This window comes from Acipenser ruthenus, chromosome 21 (assembly GCF_902713425.1).
Source record: "Acipenser ruthenus chromosome 21, fAciRut3.2 maternal haplotype, whole genome shotgun sequence".
Lineage (NCBI taxonomy): Eukaryota > Metazoa > Chordata > Actinopteri > Acipenseriformes > Acipenseridae > Acipenser > Acipenser ruthenus.
In genome coordinates, this window is record NC_081209.1 from 31330617 (window position 1) to 31356176 (window position 25560).

A 25560-nucleotide genomic window follows, 5' to 3' on the forward strand; every position below is an offset into this window, starting at 1 on the left:
TAGCACAAAACAATGACACTGTTTTGCATGGTGCTGAACATAAGCTTTCAAAACAATTGTGCGATGTACAGTATATTACTTAGTGTATATGATAAATATGAAGTTGAGGTTTATCTAATGTTTCGTGTAAGGTTACGCAAATGAGTCAGAAAAAATTAAACTTAATTCATTCAGTACATCAGATAAGACTTGCATAAACCCACCACTCTGTTTAAACAATTAGATGACTAGTTCTCTATATGCACTGTGTCCCCATCATGAGGGATGTTAGGTTTATTTTTTTTTTAACTGGGACAGTGTAGGCATCTGCGTGAATTCCACTTTAGAATGCAATTCTGCAATCGCTGCACCTTCCTCCTTTGCACAGCCGTGCTCCTTTCAACTTCATTCAAGTCATTTGGAGGAGTGTAATTAATCAATCACACTAATTGAACATTCTGGATGGTTTGTTCACAGCAGCAGATGTGCCCAATTTGCATTCATTAAGACAGAGATGTGTGCTGTTCTTGCTTGGAGATTCTTGACAGGTTTTCTTTTATTTTTCATGTAGAAGTTAAAAAGGGAAAAATAATCTAGGCAGAATACAACAGGGAGAAAAAAATATTACACTCCTAAAAGGAGTGCACTGTGCTTCCCTTCTTATTTTGCATAATACATGCCTAACTTGGCATTATTCACAACTGAATATGGATGAGCTAGTATGGTAATGCACACACTGTCTCAAATCAGATGCTCAATGCTTGGAGCGATAGGACTATGTTTCGTTATTAGGTTCTAAGAGTTGTACAGTATGTTGCTAAACAGAGGAGATAGAGAATATCACTCCCTACTGAGTTACATATTGAAAATTGCCATAATTACCTGGAATTGGGTCAAGACTGAACTCCGTACCCGTATATTCATGTGTAATTCATCAGAACTAGTAAGAATAACTTGAAGAATAAATATAATAAATCTAGACTACTTTATTTCCACTGGCACAGTGAGCATTTAAATCAGCAAGAGAAAAAAACAGATGCACTACTAGGAACAAGAGTAAAAGGTATACAGTAACCAGAACAGGTCAAGTAGATTTTAAAGACGTGATTACTGTTTCAAATAATCAAACTGGTTTTCTTTTGTTTTCAAACTACCTTTCTTCCTATGCAATTCCCTAAAGGCTCCCCTAATGATACCTTAATGGTTTTAATCTGAGAAGAAGGAGACTGCTGGGCACATTCAAAAAATCACAACCGCCTTCCTTCCCACCCATCTCCACGTGCTCCAGCCATAGAGAGAATAATCAGGGGCCGTGTGATTTAAAACAAATGAACAGAAAACCTTCCCACCCACCTCCACGTGCTCCAGCCATAGACAGAATACAGTAGGTGCAAGGTAGGTGCAAATGAATTGTTACAGCATCCCACAAATCAACAGTTAGCATGACTTCTTCCAGGATAAGATCAGCCCATCCTTATACCTTTTGAGATCTCCCTCTCACTCAAAGCATACAAATACAATAAGTGAAAGCGTCACAGGCATGATATCTATTTACTTAGATGACAGAAAATTCAATCAAAGTCTGTTGCATGGGCAACATCTAAAACTTGTAGTTTCGGACGATCTTCCTTCCTGTTACATTTTGTCGAAACATTCAGCAGTGGATATCGTGTGTTCCTGGAAGCACCATGTCTATGTCTATGCAAATAAGAATCATAATAATCATGTTACCCATGCAAATTACCCGTGATTAGAATTTGTTTAGTTATTTCGATACATTAGATACCGATCTATACAAATAGTTAAAAACCTACTTCCACTTGGTAAGACCACCCTCCATTCCCTATAAAATCCGCTCAGTTTGCAAAACTGTGATTAAAAGTGAAGTGCGGTTTCTTTTTCTCTGTATGCCAACAGCACCAGAGATACAGAACAGGTCCCTTTCTGGTATTCTTTAGTAATATTCACATACTAAATAAGCAGCATCAGTTATTCTCCTGGCAGGGTGCTCTCTTTCGTGTGTTTAATATTATACAGCCACTGACTTACTGGCAGCCAGGTTTCTCTCCTGGCAGTGTCACGTTTCTATAGCCCGCAATGCTTCTTAAGTCCTGTGCTAAGAAACAGAGCCCAACACAACATTTTAAAAAAGTGCAACAAATACGCACTTACAGTACTGTCAGAATTTGTCTTATACTCTTAGCATCTCACATGGCTGTCTGTCTTTTGGAGCGGACCATTCACAGCTCTCTATCATGATCTTATATACAGTACTTTATTTCCAACCCCTAATGGAAGATATCGTAACCATGCAGGATTCACCTACTGCTCCCAGAAAGTTACCTCCCGACTTCAGCTCCTTTTCCACATGCTTTTCCCATGGTTATGCTATGCATTTATGGTTTGCAATGGGTTTTAATATGCTTTACCATATCTCTTGGAGATTAACAATGCTTACCTGTGCTTTACCATGCTTTCGCTGTGCTTTTTTACACTTTGCTGCACTTTTAATAAGGTACATTTTCATAAGGGCTGAGGATCTGCTGAACTGAAGCCAGCGTCCACGTTCTTTCTGCATGCGTTTTATAACAACTTTCTAGCTCTAGCAGTCACTTTGCAGAACACATGCCAAGAAAAGCCCCCGTTGGAATGATTCTGAATGGAGCCTTACACACTACAGGACTATGAGAAAGACACACACTACAATGAACCAAACATTTCCACTGTAACAAAAAGTCTCATTTTTCTATTTCTCGTCATAAAAGCTGGGTCGCCAATTGCTTAACCACGTACAGTATGCTAGTTATAATGAAAGAAACAGAGGAGGTTCCATAAAGTATTCACTCGATGAGTGTTTAGATTGTTTAACACAGGAATGTCTCACATGATGGTTTCCATGCTGGCGTCGCTCTAGACTGATAGCACATGATCACTAATGTATATTCCCTGATTCTCTGTCATAATCCATTAGGATTGGAGTGGGGGGGGGGGTTCTCTGTTTGCTTAAAGAGAAATGTTATAAAAGAAATCAAACAAGCTAATTTTATTTAAAGTTATTTAAGGTTGAAATGCCTTATGAATCACATCAATCTCACATTCAATTTGTCTTTCCAGGTTTGCAAGTTGCAATCCGCAAAAGAAAAAAAGAAGAAAAAAAAAGACCTACTGTACTGTAAATCTGAACCTAATTGTGTGATCCTGAAAAAGAATGCACGTTATTTTTAGAGTTCACACTTGTTCAATACAAATGATAATGGGGCTGGTTTTCCTGAACTGTTTGCTCAAGCTGCCCTGATAATAAACAAACAATAGGGTGTGTCTGTACAGTAGCCACCCACCAGAAAACTGTCTGACTAAAAAGTACCCTGGAATTTGGCCAAGGTGATTTTTTTTTTATTTTTTTTTTAAAGCCCACCCATCAGAAAATGTTACTGCTCCAGCCAGCTGGGCCAGACCGATTTCCTTTCCATTCTCTTCGGGCTCCACGGCATCAGCTTTAATACAGTGACTCAAAACTTTCCAGTTCAACTGATCTGAGTAACTAGCAGCAGCACAGCAGCCTACAGGCTGTGGTGGGTGAACTAGGAATCTGTTAATATCTATCGGTTTATATTCATCCTTTTTATTATGTGCCAAACCGTGGAACCCGTTGTTACACAAATACAGCCTCTCGCGGCAGGTTAGGAGCTCATTCACGCACACTCTCTGAAATGCACGACTGCAGAGGTTATGTAAGATCTCACCTTGCAGGTGTGAGAGTCACAGGGGTGCAGGAGGAGGCTTCTCCACAAATCAGACCTCACTGTGACCCCTTTAAAATATCAAGCGCTGCCTGTTGAATAAGGGTTGAGTAAGGGTCATCACTGGTTGAGAACTTCAGAGGACTTGGACATGAATTTAAAACAGCAAATCACGGGATGGTTACATAATTGTTTTTGAATTGCAGACACTTATAATGTTATGTGTTGACAAAATGAACAATACCACAATAGTGCTTCTTGAAGAAGGCAAACAATTACCCTTATTAATATTTATAATTCGAATAATCCTCCATGGCTCCAGATGACTACACACATTAAGTTACTAAAGGTTTGTCCCACACATTTTTTACGAAGGTAAAATTGCACTGTAAATTTTGCATTTTACTATGCTTTTACCATAGTTTAGCATGGTGTGCCTCACTGTGCTCTATTACACTTTGCTATGCTTCTACTATAGGAATATTTTATAAGGGGTCCACTGCTTTTAAGAGCCTTGCTAGTATTTGCAAACTGACTTGTTTTATTAGTTATTGGTTTGCACCTACTCTGAACCATTATTCATGTTATGTAAATGTTAGAGCTGTGTGTGAGTGACTGTCTGCAGTCCTGCAAGACCCCAATGAAAAAGCTGATGCAAATCAAACAGCAAACCGCCAGCGAAACAAAAACAAATCCACGCTGGCATCTCTTTGCAGAGGCAGAGCAATGGAGCTGGAATGTAAAATTGTAGTTCGGCTGATTAGATCAGGGCACCACACTGCACAGCGTGTCTCTCAAATATGCTGCCATTTAAACCGAAGTAAAAGTAAAAGGTCAATACGTGCTACTGCTAAGCATTCCACATTAAAGATGAAATTACATTTTACTTCAACATGTTGATAGAAAGAAGAACAGGTACAGGATTGCTGCCTAGAAAAATAAAAACTAGTAAATCACACGGCATGCCTGTGGTTTATGGTACAACACCCAAACTGCACTCGACATTAGCTGTTAGCTGAGGGGTGAATTTGCCCATTTTAGTGTTTGAAGGTTCGAAGGTTTGTTCCTTAGGAATTCGAAGGTAGTTTTAAACCTTCAAAAGGATCCTCAGGTGGTATTCACGCACTGTATGGTGTTTTCTTTTTTGTTTGTTTGTTTTTTTTCTCTATTAACAGAAACCGTTTGACAATGTGTGAATACTATAAAACCAAATGTCACTCACATGCAAAATTAAATCTTTTGATTTGTATAATGCATACTATATATACACAAGTTGTTGTATCAAAATCCACTACCTGATCCTTACGCATAGCAAATCTATATGGTGCCACTGCCGTGTTGAATGCAAACTGTGCAAGCAACTATTGATGTATCATGGAGGCACAACCAATCTCCGGGGTCACTTGACAAGAGTAAATTCATATTATTAGTAGTAGTATTATTAATTAGTAATATTTTTAGTAGCAGTAAAATGTGACTGTGACTGATAACATGCTTAGAACGGTGACTGTTAAATAAAGTGGGGTCCAGTAAGGAGGCTGTGTGGTCCAGTGGTTAAAGAAAAGGGCTTGTAACCAGGAGGTCACCGGTTCAAATCCCACCTCAGCCACTGACTCATTGTGTGACCCTGAGCAAGTCACTTAACCTCCTTGTGCTCCGTCTTTCGGGTGAGACGTTGTTGTAAGTGACTCTGCAGTTGATGCATAGTTCACACACCCTAGTCTCTGTAAGTCGCCTTAGATAAAAGGCTTCTGCTAAATAAACAAATAATAAAGCTTTGTTTTGCCTCAGTCCGCTGCAGTTGGTGCTGCTGCAATGCAATCTTACTGTATATATATATATATATATATTTCACAAGCAGCATCAATTACGTGTACATAAACAACGTGTATTTTTATTTCAAATTATAAAAACAGAATTACTGTTCTATAACAGATTTTTAAACTACATGTGAATGTTTTATTCCATTTATATGGATTACCTGTAAAATAATAGGATTTTCAATCAAATATAAACAAGTAGCTATGGTGACGTCACCAGTAAATTATGCAAATTAGTACTATTGAACGTTCTAACCTTCCTTCGGTAATGTGTTCTGAACCATCGCTGGTCAAAATGTACCCTTCGTTGCCGCCCTGGCCTGTTTCAGCTCCTGCTTTGTTTGTTCTAGTAGTTTAACACAGGAAAAAACTCTTTCCAAAAGAAAGTGCCAGTAAACCGAGATGCATACCATTTTGCATATCAGTAGGGTTATTTGCAACTTGCAGGCATGCTACTGAAATAACATCAAGTTTAAATTTGTGTAGAGCAACACGGCTTTGTGCACAGACAACGGGAAGAGCCATGCATGCTTTCATTCCACTTGAGCACAGATCAGCCAGAAAAGCAAATGAAAACAACACAGTAGTGTGTGTAACTCTGTAGAAACGAGGACGTCTAATATTAACGAAGCCAAACAGGTGGATTCAAGACTGTATAAACACATTGAATAGAAAGGTGTGTCTTTATATGGATCGCATTCTGCAATAAAACTGTACGAACGCGGTGCTGATTCAATAGAAAACAGCTCCAAAAGATGAATGATTAGGCAACCAGCCAAGTAGCCTGTTACTGCCCCACTTTAAACACTCAGTCGGCTGCTTGAGACAGAGGAAACTGCATCTGCCACTCATGCACTGTTGTTTGGTAACTACAATCTTCCAGTAAAACGTAGCCCTCGGACCCGAGACGCAGATGGAATCACACCACGTTTTAATCATGGTGCGCTACCCGGAGGGGAAGAGGACAGGACATCACACGCAAGAGTTCACCTGTCACCCAAAGTGTGCTCTACAAAGAGATATAGTCCCTGCCCATTCAGCAGTGTTTAACTTCTCTGTGTTCCTCCCAATCGCAATCCAAAAACCAAGACATACGGCGAGCTCTGCGCAGGTTATCGAGCTGCGCCCTAGGCAGGTCCATCTGTGGACAGCACTCCATCTGCAGGGCCAGCCCTGGAACCACAGATGGTACAACCGAGTTGGAATGTGACCTTTGATTTGTCAGCTCGCATGGAACAGAAGCGTATGCAGCCATGAAGGGAGGGGTGCTGTCTATAAACAAGGCATGAGATACAAACTATTGTTCTTTTTTTTTTTTGGTATTATGTTAAATGAGATCCAGGGATATCTGAAATCTCTTTAGTGCTATTCAGAATCGTATTATTATAATTTTTTATATAGATTGTCTTTTTACTTTATTATTTTTGTCTGTTAAGAATAATGTAAAACCAGAAGTGAAGTCAATGAAAGATGTCATGCTCTCTGTTCAGTCCACCGTGGCTCTGTGCATGCAGGCTGGCATTATAAGGCAAAGCAGTTTGTTAATGATATATGTCAAAATACATCAGTGCTGTCATCCATTGGTAATGTCTGCACCCTAAGTCTTACAGCAAATCCATTAACTCCATCACATAAAGGTACAGAATCCTCCTCTTCCAAGCCTGGAGAAAGCCCACAGGGATATCTCCTCAACAAAAAACAGACATTACCATCAGCCATAATTAAATAAAAAACAGCATCATACAAATCTTCTATGGAGCCATTGTACTCAATCTTGCCCAGGCACTTTATTGCTGTTCTTTCTAATAGCTGTCATGCGGAGTATTACAGTTAGATCAGAGCTGGGATTTTTCCCACATGGTGTGGAGCCAGGGGGCTGGGCTGGCATCATATACATTATACCCACACCCAATCTGTGTCTGTTTCGTTAATGAGAAGTGCTACAAGCTTTGCCTGCCTGTTAGTTCTGCCCTGCTGGCTGACTCATAACCCTTCTCTGAAGTGGGTATCTGGGGTGCTGCTATTTGGAGAAGCATGAACAGACCCTCATTGTTCCCGAGTGCACAGAGAGCTGTACCTCTGTGAATGGGAAGGAAGGCTACGTGGGGAAGCACAGCACCAGCCCTGACTGTGCTGCCCCTGCCAGACAGCAAGCCTGGCCCTTCACTGCTTTCGACAGAGGGAACATGGGGAAATGTGCTTTTGCCTGTGTTGTCACTGATCGGGTGAACAAGTTGTCTGATCTCTTAAAACAACCGTCAACACTAAAAAGCTTCAAGAACCATAGGCCTATATATAAACTGTCACAAGCATTGACTTAAAAAGTTGAAGTGTTCAAATGAAATTGCAACATGTAAACACAGCTGAAAGAGAGGTTCGTCTTCAGACACGGCAAGCGAATCCATGAGGGGAACGGAACACAACACACAAACGCCATTAGAATCTGCTCGGAACAGAACGGAACGGAATGGAACACACAATCACCATTAGAATCTGCTCGGAACGGAACGGAACGGAATGGAACGGAACACACAAACACCATTAGAATCTGCTCGGAACAGAACGGAACACACAAACACCATTAGAATCTGCTCGGAACAGAACGGAACACACAAACACCATTAGAATCTGCTCTTCCAGCTACAGTACGTTATCACAGGGAAACTAAACAACAGCACAAGGCTCCCTGGTCTGTAAAAACCCTTCGGAACGTTTTAAAAATGAGGTACAAGTTTCAAGGAGTTTCTGTTGAGTTCATTTCTACAGAAAACCAACCACAAGTAAACAGCATGTGTCAGGAGGCCTCCCTGGGCTTTCAGCAAATACAAACATGGCGATGCTGTGATGTAAGCCACAACGCAGTGCAGGCATATGTTGTTAATGCAGGTGGGGCTCGGTTCCAAATGGAGGGCCACAGATGGATGTGGAGGGCAAGGGGTCTGCAGCGTGCTGTCTGAAGCGCCGATGAGAAGGTACTGTAATGCAGCTACAGCAACATCAGCAATAACACAAAGCAAGGCAAAAGCAATGCTGAGTGCAGTATAACCAACTGGAGAGCTCTCAAGACACTAGGAAGGTCTGATCTTTCTTGTGTGTTTTATGCAACAGTACTAACTCACGGATCATAAACAGAGGGGAAATAATAACCCTCCCAACACGATGCTGTCAGGACTTCCATAGCTGACAGGTCAATTGCCATACCTTTATTAAAAAAAAAAAAAATGACCCACATGTAATTTCTGAATTCTAATAATAGCATCCTCGCAAATATCTTTCATATTATATATATTAAAAAAAACATATATTAATAAACCCAGAAGAATCAGTTTCAGCTTTTTTGTGCCAAATGACAGTTTTTGTTTGTTTTAACAAAGACGACACTCCAGCTTTAGAAAGGGTTGAGTATTCTCTAAAACCACAAGTGCGTCACTGAAAGGTATTAGGATCCATTAAAAGATTGTAGTCACCACCCCAGTGACGCTTTTGGCAACAAGTTTTGTTGCAAATGATTGAACAGATGTTTTGTTCTGCTACTGTGTGTGTCTGTGTGTGTGTGAGAGTGTGAGTGTGTGAGTGAATGTGTGTGTGTGTGAGTGACGTGTGAGTGTGTGAGTGACGTGTGAGTGTGTGTATATGTGTGTGTGTGTGTGTGTGAGTGTGCGAGTGTGTGTGTGTGAGTGATGTGTGAGTGTGCGAGTGTGTGTGTGTATGTGTTAGTGTGTGAGTGACGTGTGAGTGTGTGTATATGTGTGTGTGTGTGTGTGTGTGTGTGCGAGTGTGTGTGTGAGTGATGTGTGAGTGTGCGAGTGTGTGTGTGTATGTGTTAGTGTGTGAGTGTGTGTATATGTGTGTGTGTGTGAGTGTGCTAGTGTGCGAGTGTGTGTGTGTATGTGTGAGTGATGTGTGAGTGTGTGGGAGTGAGTGACGTGCCTGTGTCTGTGTCTGTGTCTGTGTCTGTGTCTGTGCCTGTGTCTGTGCCTGTGTCTGTGTCTGTGTCTGTGTCTGTGTCTGTGTCTGTTCCAGGGATGGGAACAATGCTGCTTGTTATTATTCTGGGTGATGAATTTAGTGCCCACTAGATAACACGACAGACTGACCACCACCACCACCACGACTTATCAACAGGAAAGTAAACCACACTAAGCCCTGCCAGCATACCTCAGAGAATGCAGGGCCAGGTCCAGCCTCATGGCAGTAAAGCGGGTTAGTGAGGGCTTAGGTATCTGGTGACTATTGGGTACTGGGCTGAGGCAAATGAACTGATTATGATGCGGATCACAACCCCTGAGCGGCCATGGGATGGAAACAACATTAAAACACTTCCCACTGACCTGTGCTGCAACTGAACTGATGAACCAGAGCGGGACTTCTGTTACAGCCAATGACTCTGACCATTAAAACATGTGGAGGTGATTTAGCCCTCAGCAAGTAGGAACACACCAACACTTAGCAGGTCTGACTGTACAGCCCCTCCATTCACCATTACATTTAATGAGAAGGATCCCTTTTTAATGGCAACTAGGTAAAACTCCACAGCATGCTAATGACAACGCCATCAAGCACTGGAGTACAGTACTGCATTGCCATCCCATTTCATCAGTGTAGTCTGCTTTATCTGACACGGATGGGAAGAACAGTGCTGCATCACATGTGCAAGCCAGGAGTCACTGAACATATTCCCAGAAGGCAGATATTTCTGTGAAGGGGCACACTGCTTGTTAAAAGCCAGTCTCTTACCTCCACGATGTCGGAGTTGGTCCTGCTCTCGTGTGGCTCGTTGTACTCTGTGTACTTCAGTAGGACTTTGTCCATGTCAGTGCTTGCATACTGAAAGAGTTTGTTCGAACTGTTAAAAATGATCAGAGCGATCTCACAGTCACACAGAACGCTCAGTTCATAAGCCTTCTTCATTAACCCAAACTTCCTCTTCGTAAACGTCACCTGCAAGAAAACAAGAAACAAGAGAGATTGTAAGAGAATACTACACTATAATAATTACTAAAGACATTAAAAAATACAAGCACAGTCTAGAGCTGGCGGAGAGCAGGAACAAGCAGCAACAAAAACAGTTTGAATTCTGAAATACCAGTGTGATTCCTACTACAGAACTGAATGACTGAGCTCTTGGGTAATAACAAATGACTGAATGCAGTGAATGGGTCCCTGCCCAGCAGAAAGGGTCCAGGTGTCCCTGTCCAACTGAATAAGCACTTACGGTGGCAGCATTAAAAAGGTCTGTCTATGGCTGGGTCTCATTAAAATTGAGGCTGAACATCTTAATATAGTAAACTAGCATCACGTCTAAGAATGCGGAGTGTGAGACAGGGATAATGTGTTGAGCTGGTACTGACTGTCATGCTGCTGTGTAACTGGTCACAGTCAGCTGCCACCTTGATCTACAACACGTGCACCATGAGTTTTAAAAGGCACAACCAGTGTGTTCCTGTAATAATCAACGCTGTATCGTGGGCTTGCTCTTTAAAGAAAAAGAATCGAACGGCTAACTCCTACCCTGGGAGACTCCTTCAAGACATGCAAGCAGGGGTCGGGCTCAATTCCTGTTTATCAATTCCAATTCCTTTTTAAAATCAATTCCCAATTCTGAAAACAGACGCTTCAGCGCATCAGAAAGTGCAACAGGAATATGAGATTAGGATTTAAAATTCTCTACCCAACTGTCTGCGCCTAACCACTATACAACATGGTTGGCTTCAGACCCAAAGGGAAAAGTAGGTATTAAACAAAAAACTGGTGTAAATAAATGGCTACGGTCTCATCCAAGTACAGTATGCTAATTCCCAAAGAATGCTGCGTTAAAGCAAGTGAAGGCTCAGGGTAACAGTGTTTGTTACGGCACTGCTAGAAGTTTTTTGAAACGAGGTCAGAAACTGAATGGTGTTTGACATTTCTATCAAAATCAAGAAACGAAACAAAAAATCAACAGCTGAATTCTCAGAACAAAGTGAGTATTTTGAATGAAAAGAGAGAATAATAAACACAAGAAAGATTTTGAGCTGAAGGTACTTTGAATTTCTGTCAAGAATGATTTAAAAAATTGTTTCTCCTTCAAAGTTGCTCTTTAGCTTCCTGCCCTGTCAACAGGAAGCTGTGACTATGAACTAAACGGCGCGGAAGTGATGTAATGCAAAGAGTGTAACTGACCTAAGACTCTAGCTTGCCGTTTTCTGATAAAATGTTCCAGTGACGAGGGCACAGAACGGTGCTCCACAACCCGCCTGTATTATTGACAGGTTCAATTCCACACTTCATTTAATTCACTTCAATGTGCATGACCTCCATTCTGGAAGCTGGAGGCTTTTTCATGAAGTTTGAAAACTTAAAAAAAAAAAGAAAGAAAGAAAAACCTGCTTGTGTGTGCGCGTGAGACTGAGATCATCCGAAGTGCTACAGGAACCCACCGCAGCGGAGCATTGACGTCAATCAGCCCTTAGCAGCGAGCTCCACTTTGCATCCAAGTGGTACTCTGAGAATAATGAGCTACTCTAAGACAGATAGTATTGTGCTTTTCTTCCCAAACTGCCCCTCGTCCACAGAATGACGCTCTGCTAGCTTTTATTAGGGCTGGCTACGTACTGTTTCAGCACAAATGAACTACTGTCGGAGAGGCCCAGGATGCCTGCCGCCCCCTCCTCCTCCTCCTCTATGCAATATGTGTCCTATTCTTCATCTTTCACATTGTTTATTAGGCTGGAACACAGCTCTGCCGTGCAGGACATTATTAACACAACAGAACATTCAGATTTTTTATTATTATTATTATTATTGTTTTATGACTGCTGAGATCTCTCCTTTCAGCAGGAATCCCACTGAAGGGAGGGGACGGTTAAGGTGGTTGGTTTGTACTGCAGTCACAGGTTTGGTTCCATTCCCCCTCGACACTTGTGCCCCTGGTAACCTGGCAACAGCAATCCCACTGTGCTGGCAAATGGGGAATAACTGACGCTGGAGCGAAGGTCTTCCAGAGCTCTTTGGACAAGATTATAGTGCTGCAATCCCAGAAAGATCTCCGCAGGCACTTTGCCTGGCTTCAGGAAGGCATGTGGGTCTCAAGCTGGACAGAGACCACACAGCCCACTCTGCTCTCATCACAGCTACTCCCCCCACTCCAGCAATATAGAGTGTTGAATGCTTCTGCTCTTAGTGCTCTACCAACCATCTCTCTTCTCAATTTTCAACTTGAATTATATAAGAGGTTGTTTATTTTTCTTAAAAGCAACATTCGTCTGCTGTTGTACACATATACAGTATAAGAATGACATCATGCCCACGAGAATTCAAGTGCTTATTTAACTATACAGTCATTCTGTTCCTGTTTTTAACTATTTATAGCTGGGAGAACATGCTTGGAAGTTCCAAAACTAGCAAACACAGGCTCTTTTCTTCTTTTTATCTTTGCAGGATTACATTTGTTAAATCATGCGATTCTCTCCCAAGCAGGGATGTTCTGAGAAGCTCAAGGGTTTATTTGAACTCAGAATTTCCCACATAACCACAGAACTAGCTTTGAGATGTTTAGCATTGGTCAGAGCTAGACTGGAAGTACTCCTATCTTGAGTTGTGAGAACATGGGAGAGAGAGATTCTTTACTCTGAGCACATCATCAGTTATCACAGTTCCACCTGCTATTCCAGTCCAACCCAACCAGACGGTCCAGGCTCAGTTGCAAGGCAATTCGAAACAGCACTGTGAACATGATTGTGATCACACCAGATTGCAAAGACACACCATCAGTATTCCAAATGCCAAATCTTTTAGAAGACAAAGCATGGCATATTAAATACTTACTATTGATCTGGTTGAGATGTTAAAACATCTCATCTAGCCTAAATAAATCCCACGGAAAACTTTAAACAAGTGTTCCTGTTGAGGATCGATACGTCTTCGCTGAACTCAAAAATAGGTGCCTGTCAAAGGTTACGTCCCCGATAACAACTGTCAGTAAGTGAGTGGTTCAGATTGAGATATCAATCTAGATGACTCAAATCTCCTATTGGGAAGCAAAGCAAACTGATCGCTGGGGACTTAGTGGGACAAGCACTAAATGATGGTAGGTTCTGTTCTGTTTCCCCCATCTGCGTTCTGCTTGAGAATGAAAGAACTAAAATGAAACTAAGCGGGAGCAGACAAGGGGCCCAGCTGGCTCTTGAGCCCAGGCCCCCTGGCTCCAGCCCAAGCCGCGCACCAGCTGAGCCCTGAGGCCAGACAGACAGTCGCTGTCCCTGCCGGTCTCTCTGCGTTTCTCTGAGAGGAACTCGAAGCTGGGGGGGGGGGGGGGGAGCATTGCTGGAGGAACGGAGAGACAGAGACACCGCTCTTGACAGCCCAGGCCACAGCTGGCTGACCCTGGTGTCCCGGCATGTTTTAGTTTTTAAACCCTTTAAATATTTAAGAGCCAGGCTATCTGGTCTTTCACAGGCTTTAAAACAAATATGTTTGCTCGCACACACTGACCACTCCCTAAAATATAAAACATGTAGAAGTAAAATATAAAAAATAAAGAAGTAATTGGTTGATCAGGGGTTAATTGTTGGCACTGCTGTCCAGGACTAGCTTCGATGATTAATGATTACTGTCTATAGAAATGTATACTGCAGGGACTGATGTAAAGCCTTGATACTATTATCATACTGTTTAGTTATTATGCATCCAAAAAAACAAACTACGGTGCAGGGCAATATGTAAATTCTATACATTCACAGCAGCTTTCCTCTTAAATTGCAGTCTTGTACAGTATACTTATTTTTACTAGTTAAAAACTACATTCTCATTTAAAAAAATACTATTAATGCATTTCTCTCTAACTGCTTGCAACTGTGCCTGTAGCATGTTCATTAAACTCTGATCATGCTAATCCAGGGAGCGTGGCATGCCGATCTGAGTCTCTAGCGAGGGGGAACTGAGGTAAAGTACTGCCTAGAAATAAATCATTAAACTTGTAATGACTTGTGCAATTACTAGTAGTAACTCGCTCAATGACATACAGAGCAAATTATTAGAAATGAAAATCTACAGATTAGTCATCAAACACGCAGTGTAAAATTAGGCCACCGTATAGCTCCAGTGTTCTGTGATAGCAATCTACATTTACTGAAAATATTTAGCATTGTTAACCTGACAATCAATTACCCACACCCACCTTACTGGATGTGAATTGAGCAATATTGTTTCACTATGTTTTAATAAAGGAGCAGCACTTCTTAGCACAGCTCCATGTTACTGGTTGCCCTATGAACACTGAGCTTCCCCTGTCCCCAGTCTTACTCATCCATGTATTATTATTATTATTATTATTATTATTATTATTATTATTATTATTATTATTATTATTTATTTCTTAGCAGACGCCCTTATCCAGGGCGACTTACAATCGTAAGCAAATACATTTCAAGTGTTACAATACAAGTAATACAATAAGAGCAAGAAATACAATAACTTTTGTTCAAGCAAAGTACAAGTGTGACAAACCACAATTCAATAATAATGTATTACAGCTATTTGATATATAGTAGATATGACTTTAATTCACTTTTAAATACTGATCAATATGAACAGCATTGACATGCAGATAGGAACTATGCACTGCGTTTGTATTATTAGACTCACAAGTGCATGCTGCACCTGCCTCAATATCGAGACTCTGCATCCATCCTCTTCAAGCTCACACAAACGCAGACAGGTGATTCTTTACTAGCATCAGTGCGTCTCAGATGGATATATCTAGGTGTTGTGCATGCTATTGCTGATCTGCAGTTGGTAAATTAGAGCTCTCTTGGCGTCTGGTGCTATTTTCATATTCATTCCTACACAGGTTTGCAATTAGGATGTCAGACTGCACAGAAACACTCACTGATTCCAACAGCCCTCCTCTGCTCTACGATGACAGGTGTTGCACAATCTCAATAAAAAGAGCACACGCACGCACTCACGCACGCACGCACACACACGCACACACACTCTCACACACAACACACACTCACACATGTCTGCCTTCATCTGGTATGTGTTTTTTATTATCATTTTGCATGACAAAACTCCTGATTATGCTGACTCCTTCCAAGCAGGAAGCACTGAACAATGGTATTAAATTAGGAGTGCCAACCCATTCAAAAAGGACAGGATTCAGTTTATCCTCCCCCAAAAATTGTTTAAATGAAGTTTGTTCTCTGACAAGAGAAATAAAAAAAACTAAAATGGCAGCAGACTCACTTACTGTACATTATGTCCGATCAGAGCGGACAGTCAGGCTCGCATGAAACTGACTGCCAGCAGAATCAGACATTGTGTGGAACATACCCATATTAACTCATAGGTCTCCTCATGGAATCTATTAGCTGACAATGGGTACGTTCCACACGATGGATGAGGAATAAAACCCATGATCTATAATCCGCATTGGTCTTGAAGGGAAACCGACTGAAGTCATCGAAAACGTTTGTCACTGAACTCATCATGTTTCTTCTAGTATTTCTGATAAGGGGAACCTAACATGAAGGGTCGAAACAGATTTTTATTTTTTTGGTTGTTCTTGTAAGATTTTGATTCAAGGGTTAACTATGCTGGCTCCCTTACTGTTAGCGTGCCCTGTGACTGTCACTCAATGGAGCTGATTTGCTCAAACAGGTTGCACAAACAGCATATCACCCCTGTTCTCTTGGCAGAGTATGTGTCCCTTCCTGCTATCTCATTTGGATCACACCCAAAACCTGGTGGCATACCAATAATGAGACCATCATGTAGACTGTGCTTCTCACTTCGGCAAATTACTACCCACACAATGAAGGTAAAAAATAGAACATGTGTGTGTGTGTGTTTGTGGGGGGAGGTGTCAAGGAATTTAAAAAAAAAGTTTCACAGAGTTTAATTTTTTTTTCATAGCTATGCATGTATTTACCCTTTTCTTATATGCTTTAGCATACCTCTCTGGGCTTTGCCAGGTGTACCAACGCTTACCTATCCTTTGCTATGCTTATTACACTTTGCTCTTACTGTGGTAAACCTTTATAGTGGAAAGCACTACTTTAGTGAAAGCGTGGTTTCTATGACAATATTATACTATGCATTTCCTAAAGGCAATAACTGTAATATAACAGTAACTAAATAAATTATAGGTAGGGTAAAGCCGACAGGTGTATCTGTGTTGATGACTGTTAAAAAAAAAAATAAATAAATAAATAAATCTTAAACAAACAGAAGTGCCAAAGTGAACCCTTACAGAAGCATTTCGCTTGCCTTATTTAAGCCAGAAAAAAAAATCCAACATGAATATGAAGAGCAATTGTAGGGTAAGTTTCTTTTAATTGATGTTTGTCCAAGTCCAGTCCCATCCAAATGAAAGCCTAGGACTGTCGTGACAAACAGCTCCTAATTCCTATGTGGTTTCTATTGGGCACGACGGACGCAGAGAGAAGGGCATGTCCTGCTGACCCAGCCCTTGTAATGAGAGGGTACAAGCCGCCGGCTGTGCCAGGTTATTATTAGCAGCCAGACTGAACCACAGGGAAAGCAGAGCACAGTACAGAGGGACAGGAGTAAACCGATCCCTTCGCAAGGGGAAGTGCATTGGAAGAACAAAAAACAAATCAATGCTGGAGATAAAACAGAAATGGAGAACCCATCACTCAGTATCAGAAACACTTAAAAAAAATCACAGCGAGAGGAGAAAGTGCTGCGTAACGTTTCTGATAGGTACGAGGAACACGTAATAAGAATTCTGACAGCAGCCTCCGGTTGAATGAAGGAGATCTCACTGGTATTATAAACCACTAGATCGAATCCACTGGATCTTAGCATTGTTACAGGATCCCTTGGAATCTGAAACATGTCATTGCCATAGCAACATGGAACCCATTCAGACATTTAAAAAAATAAAACGGCTTTCTTCACACACAGCAGTGAAAAACTCAAAAGAAAAATAAAACCATTGATCTGTTTGGGTGTGGCACACCGACACCCACAAAACACACTGCTGTGTAAAGATAGAGTTTGGAAATGTGCTCCAACACCAGCAGAATGTAGTTACACAAAGTGTTCACTGAAACAAAACATGCAGCTTGAACTTGTTATACTGCAGTAGCAATGACCTCGTCTCACTGTACAGTGAAGGTCTATCGCAGTGAAACAGGCAGCTGTTGTTTGTGTCAGTTTCCTGAACTCTTCAATAAAGGGGGCTGCATGACGGCCGTGCTGTTAGGACACGGGGGGGATTCATTGTATCAGAAGGCCTCCTCCTCCTCCTACCTGTCTGTTCCGTTCGTCCATGATCCGCGTGATCTGTATCTTCTTCCGCCCCATTTTCACTTTCCTCCTTTCACTCTGACACTCCACTATAGCAGAAATAAAACACCCAAACTCGTCCGTCTTCGCTCTCCTAGCACATTGTACACGCTCCTCTCGGCTGTCCTAGTTTACCACTCCAAGATCTAGAGAGAGAGAGAGAGAGAGAGAGAGAGAGAGAGAGAGAGTTAGTACTGTACTGCGTGTTAGTTACTGATTCACATCAAAGCTACTGAGCTCTTCTTTTTATTTCCATTCCTCAGCACATTTAGAAAGGATGCAAGTCAGGGTGCTTTTTAATCTTCCCACCTGCAGCTCAGCAGCAGCAGTGACCCATGCGAGGGAGGAACCCAAGACCTGACGCAGACAGCAGTTCAGTTTCAGACTCAACTGTTTGTTACATAAAACAACTTGTTCTGGAAATACGCAAACAGGTAATACAAAAAGGTATATCAATTCTAACAGTTCATCATCAAAATTCAAAGCCAGAACGGCAATGCCATTGCATGGATTTTGACATGAGAGCCAGTGAAATAAATAAATAAAGGCTATGCAAAACTGCAATGCATGAGATCTGTTACCTATAAACTGAAAATCTCTAGCATGCCCAAAAAATACAAAAAAGATTCCCATAAGCTTTTAATGCCATGCATTACTGCAAAATTCTATTGAACTTTGAAAAAGAACAAAGGTAGCAAGCAAAAGTTTTGCCTGTTTAAAATATTGATGAGTATCGATATTATTATTATTATAATTATTATTATACTGATGGCGATGCTGCTTTGCTTGCCACGTGACGGCTCTTGCGCTCGACTCTGACCTCTGCAGTCCAGGCTGCCTGTCACTGGAGGGCAGCCCTGGTCTCCTTGTGCACTGATCAGCGTGGCAGCGCATTCATCCCCATTCACGGTTAATGCGCCGCGACAGCATGAGCCAATTAGTGACAGAGTGCACTTCACGATCCATTCACTCCCCCCCGCGCTGCAGAGAGAAAGCAGGAGAGGAGCTACAGAGATGCAGACGATCCATTCACTCCCCCCCGCGCTGCAGAGAGAAAGCAGGAGCGGAGCTACAAAGATGCAGAGCAGAGTATGAAGGGCATCATTCGAGTGAACGAGACAACCTTTCCTGTTCAGTGACATCTCTAAACTCAGAAAAGATTAAGTTTCAGCTAGACAAGAAAACTCCGTTATGCACCGTTGAGAGAGAAAATACAGTCGAGTCCGTCCCCCACCCCCGTCCCCCAAACCACACACACACACCTGATTAAAACAATCAGGTAAGATGCTTCTACTCAAAGGGAAATTAAAAGCAATTCTTAGAAAAAAAGAAAAAAAATTCTGCCCCCGCAACCATAGCAACACTCATTACTTGACTGGAGTCCCTTGAGAGAAAAGGAATATCACACCTCGCGCTGCAAGGTTAATAAAGCCTGGCATTTAAAACCAAAGCCGTTCACCCCCTTCATCTGAACGCAGATCAAAATGAGCATTGACCAGCCTGGGAGACAGAACTGCAGCAATACTGACCCCAGCAGCAGCGCCCCCCGCTGGCCAGGAGGATGAGGCTGCACACTTATACATTAGCAGGGTGTTGGGGGCAGAGTGGGCACCGGGTCACCAGCAAATCCAAGTGAGAGACAACCTGACCGCACTGCAGGTACTGCACTGCGTGTGTGAGGTGCTAGTTGTATACGTGTGCAATGGTGTACCTCCTTTCTAAGAGAAACGCTTCATCACAGCGTTACAGATCAATGCATGACCTTTCAGGTGCCCTTTCGCATCGCTTGTGTAATGAAACAGCCATGGCTGGACTATCACCACCGAAGACCTGTTCCCTTCATTTAATCCACTGACCAGGCACAGGGATGACAGGGACAGCCAAGCTTCCCTCATCCCTGCCTTACAGCAAGGCAGCGAGCAGTCCCTGATTCTCACACTACAGTGCCACTCCAAACCAGCTACGCTGCTCTGCAACAACGCAGAGTTTATATAACCACAGGGATTCTCTGTGTTTCCAAGCGGGAGGAAGATTAAAGGGCAGCCGGAGAGTCCAAACATCACATTAAAGTGAAGCTTCATTACAGTATGAAAAGCAGCAGCAGGGTTTTTTGTACATATATATTTTATTATTATTATTATCATTATTATTATGAGGTCAGCCTTAAGGGAGTTCACTGAAAGGAAAGTACACTGAAGGAAATTCTCACCCCCAAGCGCAGAATTTACTGAAAACCACATCAGAACGCACCTGTGAATTTTTTTATTCCGTCATATTTAATTTTGCCACCATTCAGAACATCCCCGCCCTGCACAGGCTGTTGGTGTTCATAGACAGACTAACACCTCGAAGAGGCTGCTTCTCGAAGCTCCAGACTACACGCTGCCATGAGGAAACACAGACACTTGTGTTGTTAGTGTTTCCGGAGTGCCGTGCTGCTTTACACCGCTTATTGAATTATATACTGTAGAAATATCAAAGCGCCCATCGGTAACATGCACGCAGAATTCATGTACTTGTCTTATTTTATACTTTGCTGATTTTAGGGTGTTCGCTTTGTGGCAGGAGTGATTAGAGAGCTCAACTTTTTTTGAAGTGCCACAACAAAAAATAAAATGAACTCTACTTATGCACCACATATTTTTTTTTTTACTATCGAACTGCATGAGCGTGTGCCATCTGGCTGGCATGAAATCAAAACTAGCTTTGTCTCTCTGACTGACTGCATCTGTCATTAACCCTCGAACTGTCAGATTTCATTATTTAAATGTGTGACTACCCCAGCTAATTAGCATGCATTTACTAATTGCCAAGATCTCAGTTTTCAGAAGCTTTGCTGAGAAGTCATATATCTGTCATATATCTGTTAACAAATGCAATAGTAGTATGTTAAAGTTATGTTCTTTTAATATGCATTATCATCAGATTACTTGTGATTCTGCACTTACCAAAGACCGGTGCAACGATGCATTGCATCGTGATGAATATCCTGTTCAATGAAGCTCTGAACACTAAGCCCGCTACTCACTTGCAACTACATCCCCTCATGCCTTTAGCATTTCTTGAGCTGCACAAGGTCGCAAGACAGGATGAGTGGCTGCTTATACATAGTGCCCAGGTAGAATCTGCTCTCATGACCTTCCCAAAGGAATAGAGCCTGTAATGAAGAGGGGGCCGACAGTGTGGCAACAACTTATTAAACCCTAATCAAGGCTCCCTGCGTGCTTAAAAAACAACAACTAAGTTCCTCAATACCAAAGGACCATATTAACAAAAGCATTTACCCTGGTGCTAAGCTTACACCAGCTTCAGTTATACTGGTTATATATTTTACAACGATTCAAATGAATACCTTTTGCAAAAAATACTTTTAAATGAACAAATCCGGTTGTCTAAATTAAAGCCAGACTCCAGTTCTGTTGTTGTGAGCCTGCCAATGGTGACTCTATGTAACGCACTCATAAAGCAGAGGGAACAGCTCTGAGAATACAGCAACTTCCTACAGTAAGTCTCAGGCATGCAGGCTGATTTAGGGGAGTTCCAGGGTTAATTAGGAGCACACACTGCTAATGCAAAGAAAGAGAGAGAGAGAGAGAGAGAGAGAGAGAGAGAGAGAGAGAGAGAGAGAGAGAGAGAGAGAGAGAGAGAGAGAGAGAGAGAGAGACAGAGAGACAGAGATGCGATGCGACAGAGACAGAGATGCTTCAACCTTGGCATCTTGTACATAGCTTCCCTTGGAATGACAGAACAGAGACTGCAGCTTTGAGAAGCAGTGTGGCTTTCACCTTAAGCAGGGGTATAAGATCTCTCTTAATCCCTGTGGGTCACAGGAGTACAAGCGAAACAGCACTTTATCCTAAAGCCTGCTGGACTGGCATGGCACGCGTACCCAAGGGTGCTGGGTCCCACGCTGGCACAGCCTGCCAGAAAAGCGAGCAAAGCCAGGGCAACACGTAGCACGGCATTCCTGCAATAACTGCATAGATACTCTCTCAGCAGTGGGTCGAACGTTGATGTTTTGCTACTGTAATAGCGTAGGTTTACAAATACATTTCCAGAGAGTGGCAGCCTTACTAAAGAAAAGAGGGGGATGTATGTGCATGTGAGTGGTACAGGGGACTTATTAGCGAAGGTACAGAATAAAGAAAGCTGTCAAGTGTCTGCATCTGCAGAAGAAGAGGAAAGCTGGTTCTCAGGGTGTAGTAACCAACATATACCACTATTTCTACACCTTAAAAGGCAATGCTTTAAATAATGAGGCTCAGGGTTTCTGTGTGGGTGGGGGTGCTTGGACTGAGGTTCTCTACCAAGCCAAGGACTCTGCAAATCAACCAAACAATGTGTGAGCCTGCCAACCGAAGGAGGGTTCAGCTTCGGTTCATCATGAAGAACACCTGGTTTCAGTCTGGAGGCAAGGTAAATACTGCTTGGTTAGTATTTGAGGGAATGTTGCTGTGCAGTCCCATAGGACCTGCCAGGGAAAGAGGGTGGGCACAGGCAGCAGTTTAAGCCCCTTCAAAACTCAACATGCAAAATGTTGCAGTTCCCCCGGAATGGGATTAGATCAAACAGCTCTCACTGCCCCTCCCCTCCCCTTGTCTGCAAAAACATCCGGACTGCACTGCACTGCATAGGAGAATTAAACAAGCCCAAGGGACGAATCTGGTCCTGGAGGCTGTGCACAACGCAGATTTGGGCCAAGGCATTTCTTATACCGTGTAAAGCAAACAAAATAAAAAGGAACCTTGTTTTCGGAAGAAACTGCTGTAATTACCCAAGGCCCACTCTTCAACAGAATGCAAGGACCCTTCTCTCTGGATAAAATCCCCTCTGAAACCATCACTTCCCTTACCACGCCCCTCTACCTATCTATAAATAAGCTGGCAAACAAAACAAGCATTGCTCACAAAGTCGTCATGTATAAATGTCTTAAAAAACAAACCAACAACAACAACAACATCAACAACTGCCACAGAGCTTCAAATGACTTGGCTCCAACTCCCCCGCCCTTTCTCTATGGCCCGGAATAGCTCTCTGAATGCACGTTATTTCAACGTTCGGCTGCGCCCCAGCAGGAACTGCGTGGAGTCTCTAACCTCCCTCTTAGAACCCACCTCCAGGGTTTCCAAGCGCTTGTACGCTTCCCTGCCCGTCGCACGTGCTGCTGTCCACTTGTTTTGTTGTTGTTTTGTTTGGGTTTTCATTGCGGGCTGCAGTCACAGGCTATTCAGAATGATTAACCCACCAAGCTGTGTTTTCCCACATGTACTGTATTACTCATGTTTATGAGCAAGCCTGTGGCCCGTCTCTGTGTCTCTCCCTTACTTGCTGTTATTTACACTACAAGGTCCTGTATAAAACAGTATATTTGCCCTGGAATCTCACACTTTGTACCACGCTTTTCCCATCATGCATTTGCAGTGCTTTGTCAGGGTTAACTCTTTCCTAACATTCTGCCGTACCCCGCGATAAATCAAACAGTTCCAATACATCACGGTTTGACACCTAGTTGAATTCAAGCGAAGCAGTAGGAATCTAACTTTCCCTAAAGGTGTTTAGCATACCTTTGCACAAAAGCAAGCGATGCAGATGCAATATTTCACGAAAGGAGAGCAAAATGAAGTTGACATGAAAATCGATGGGGCTGCATGTACTGTCAGACTGCTACAGGAGTTCTACAGGGATACTGTCAAGGAGAGTTTCTAAACCAGGCGGCTTCATTACACCACAAACGCAGGGCTTCATTGGAGACGATCTGAATATTCAGTACAGGCAAAAGGTGCTGAACTGCAAGCACATCGATCTTCCACATGTGCAAGGAGTTGGTGAAGGCTGATTATTACAAGTGCAGGTGCTAAACGATGCACTGGGTTTAAATCTCAAATCAGCAGCATTAGTTTGTGTGCGACTTAGTTTTAAAATCATATAACAACACACACTGTGAGGTTAACAATGCAAAGCTGTAAATAATACAATTGTACATGGATTACTGCTAGAGCAGTGAAACAACTGAGCTCGGTTCTGATCCAAGTGTTCTTGGGTTCCCTGTCCTCGATGGGGACCAATGAGCAACAGTGGAATCTAGCTGTGACTGCAGAATTCTGCCAACCTATTCAAGGGTAAGAATGGAATCTGTACTGTCTTAATTCAAGCATAACAAGACTCAGACAGCAAGACCCTCTCCTTTACTCCTGGTTCGTGTGTTGACGCGAGTGTAGGAGGGAGTGTGATGAGGTCAGTCATTCCAGGCTTGATAAATTACATCAAACTCCCACCTAATTGCAACAAAAGACATCACTTCCTCTGAGCAGGAAAATAACACACACCCACTCACATGGCCCCCACACAAATAACAGCTCAAGCTGCTTGCTTGTGCCCAGCAGGTACTACATCTCCAATTAAAGGCATTTAACACAAGTGCTGGTATTTTTTCTTTTTTTTTTTTTTTTTTTTTTTTTTTACAGTTATCCAGCCAATTTCTGACCTTAGGTATTTTAGTCAGGAGCAGAACTGTGGCAATGGTTTGACACCTACCATGAAAGCAATGCTTGCTGTTCTGCTTTTTTTTATCAGTATATATACAGCACATGGGATGTAGGGGAGGGGGGGGGGCAGAGGACAGGAAGATGCAGATGAAGTCATCTGTTTAAATTCAGCCCGAATTGATCTAGGGGATTTTGTTTTTTTGGTGCTGAAACTAACATGCGCTTTTGCAGCACCATCGAACGCTTGGCAATGGCTGAATGAAACTTGGTCATTCTAAGAATTGTCTTTCTGTAGCCAAAGAAAAAGAAGACAACCAAGGGCACATGTGTGTCAACATTAAGACTACACCCCCCCACCCGCCACCCCCCCCCCCCCCTTCCTCGGTGGCTCAGAGCCTGCAGGACAACACACAGAATCCTGTGCGTATCCATGACTGCACTACTTCCTGTCAGCGCCAGCCCTGGACTGTGCATCGTACCACAGGCCGCGGGCCGCCCAGTACTCCCCACTTCCTGCTTTCACTCTTCCTGCTCTTCCTGTTTTTCAGGCCCCGAGTAATGACCATTCTGTTGGGAGGGCATCTGCTCCCAGCCCAGGGGGACTCGACACACTCAAGACTTATTCTTACCTTCTTATTTTCCTGCCAGTTAAAGAAAAAAACAACAAGCCGAAACACTGCATATTCATTTCTTTGTACGTTAGAATTATTATTATTACTGACTGACTTACAGTAGAGATGCCTCATCTCGTTGCTATGCTAAGGGCACAGGGGTTAGTGTGACCACATTGAGTCATGTTCCACTCTCCCTTTGACTGGGTTAAAAGGAGAGCTTCTCTTTCAACTAGCCTACTGTACAACAAGGAAAGGGGACTCCAGTAGAACCCCCCCCCCCCCCCCATGTTACATGTTGCTGGATGAATTCTCAGCCTCTTCTCAAACCAGGAAGCGGCTGATATACCAGCAGAGCCACACAAACACGAAAAACAAACATAATCAAAACCAGGCCGCTCGGCTTTGCATTGGTTGTGTGCTTGAACTATTGTGCAAGGAATTGTGGGTTTATGGAAAAGCCTGTGTAAGCATGTTAAACCAGGGCGGAAGGGGGAGCACATCTGTGTTCACACTGAGGATGTGTACATGGTTCCGTGGTCACAGCACTTATCAGAGCCTGTACTGACCAAACTGTGCCTTTCCATTGCTGAGGGTGTCATACAGACACCTGGGAGCATTTATACGTCAA

At 42.6% G+C, this 25560-nt stretch overlaps 1 protein-coding gene across 11 annotated transcripts in view; it reads right to left on the reverse strand.

Moving 5' to 3' along the window:
• The window catches only part of LOC117962473 (myocyte-specific enhancer factor 2A-like), a 106304-nt gene that overhangs the window by 39791 nt on the left and 40953 nt on the right, over nt 1-25560 (reverse strand). For all 11 annotated transcript variants that reach the window (XM_058995562.1, XM_058995567.1, XM_058995565.1 and 8 more), the window contains 2 exons: nt 17798-17979; nt 10277-10480 (listed from right to left, as the gene is read on the reverse strand). In XM_058995562.1, coding sequence (XP_058851545.1) covers nt 10277-10480; nt 17798-17851 — 258 coding nt within the window. In that variant the 5' untranslated portion in view covers nt 17852-17979. The remainder of the gene's footprint in view (nt 1-10276; nt 10481-17797; nt 17980-25560) is intronic.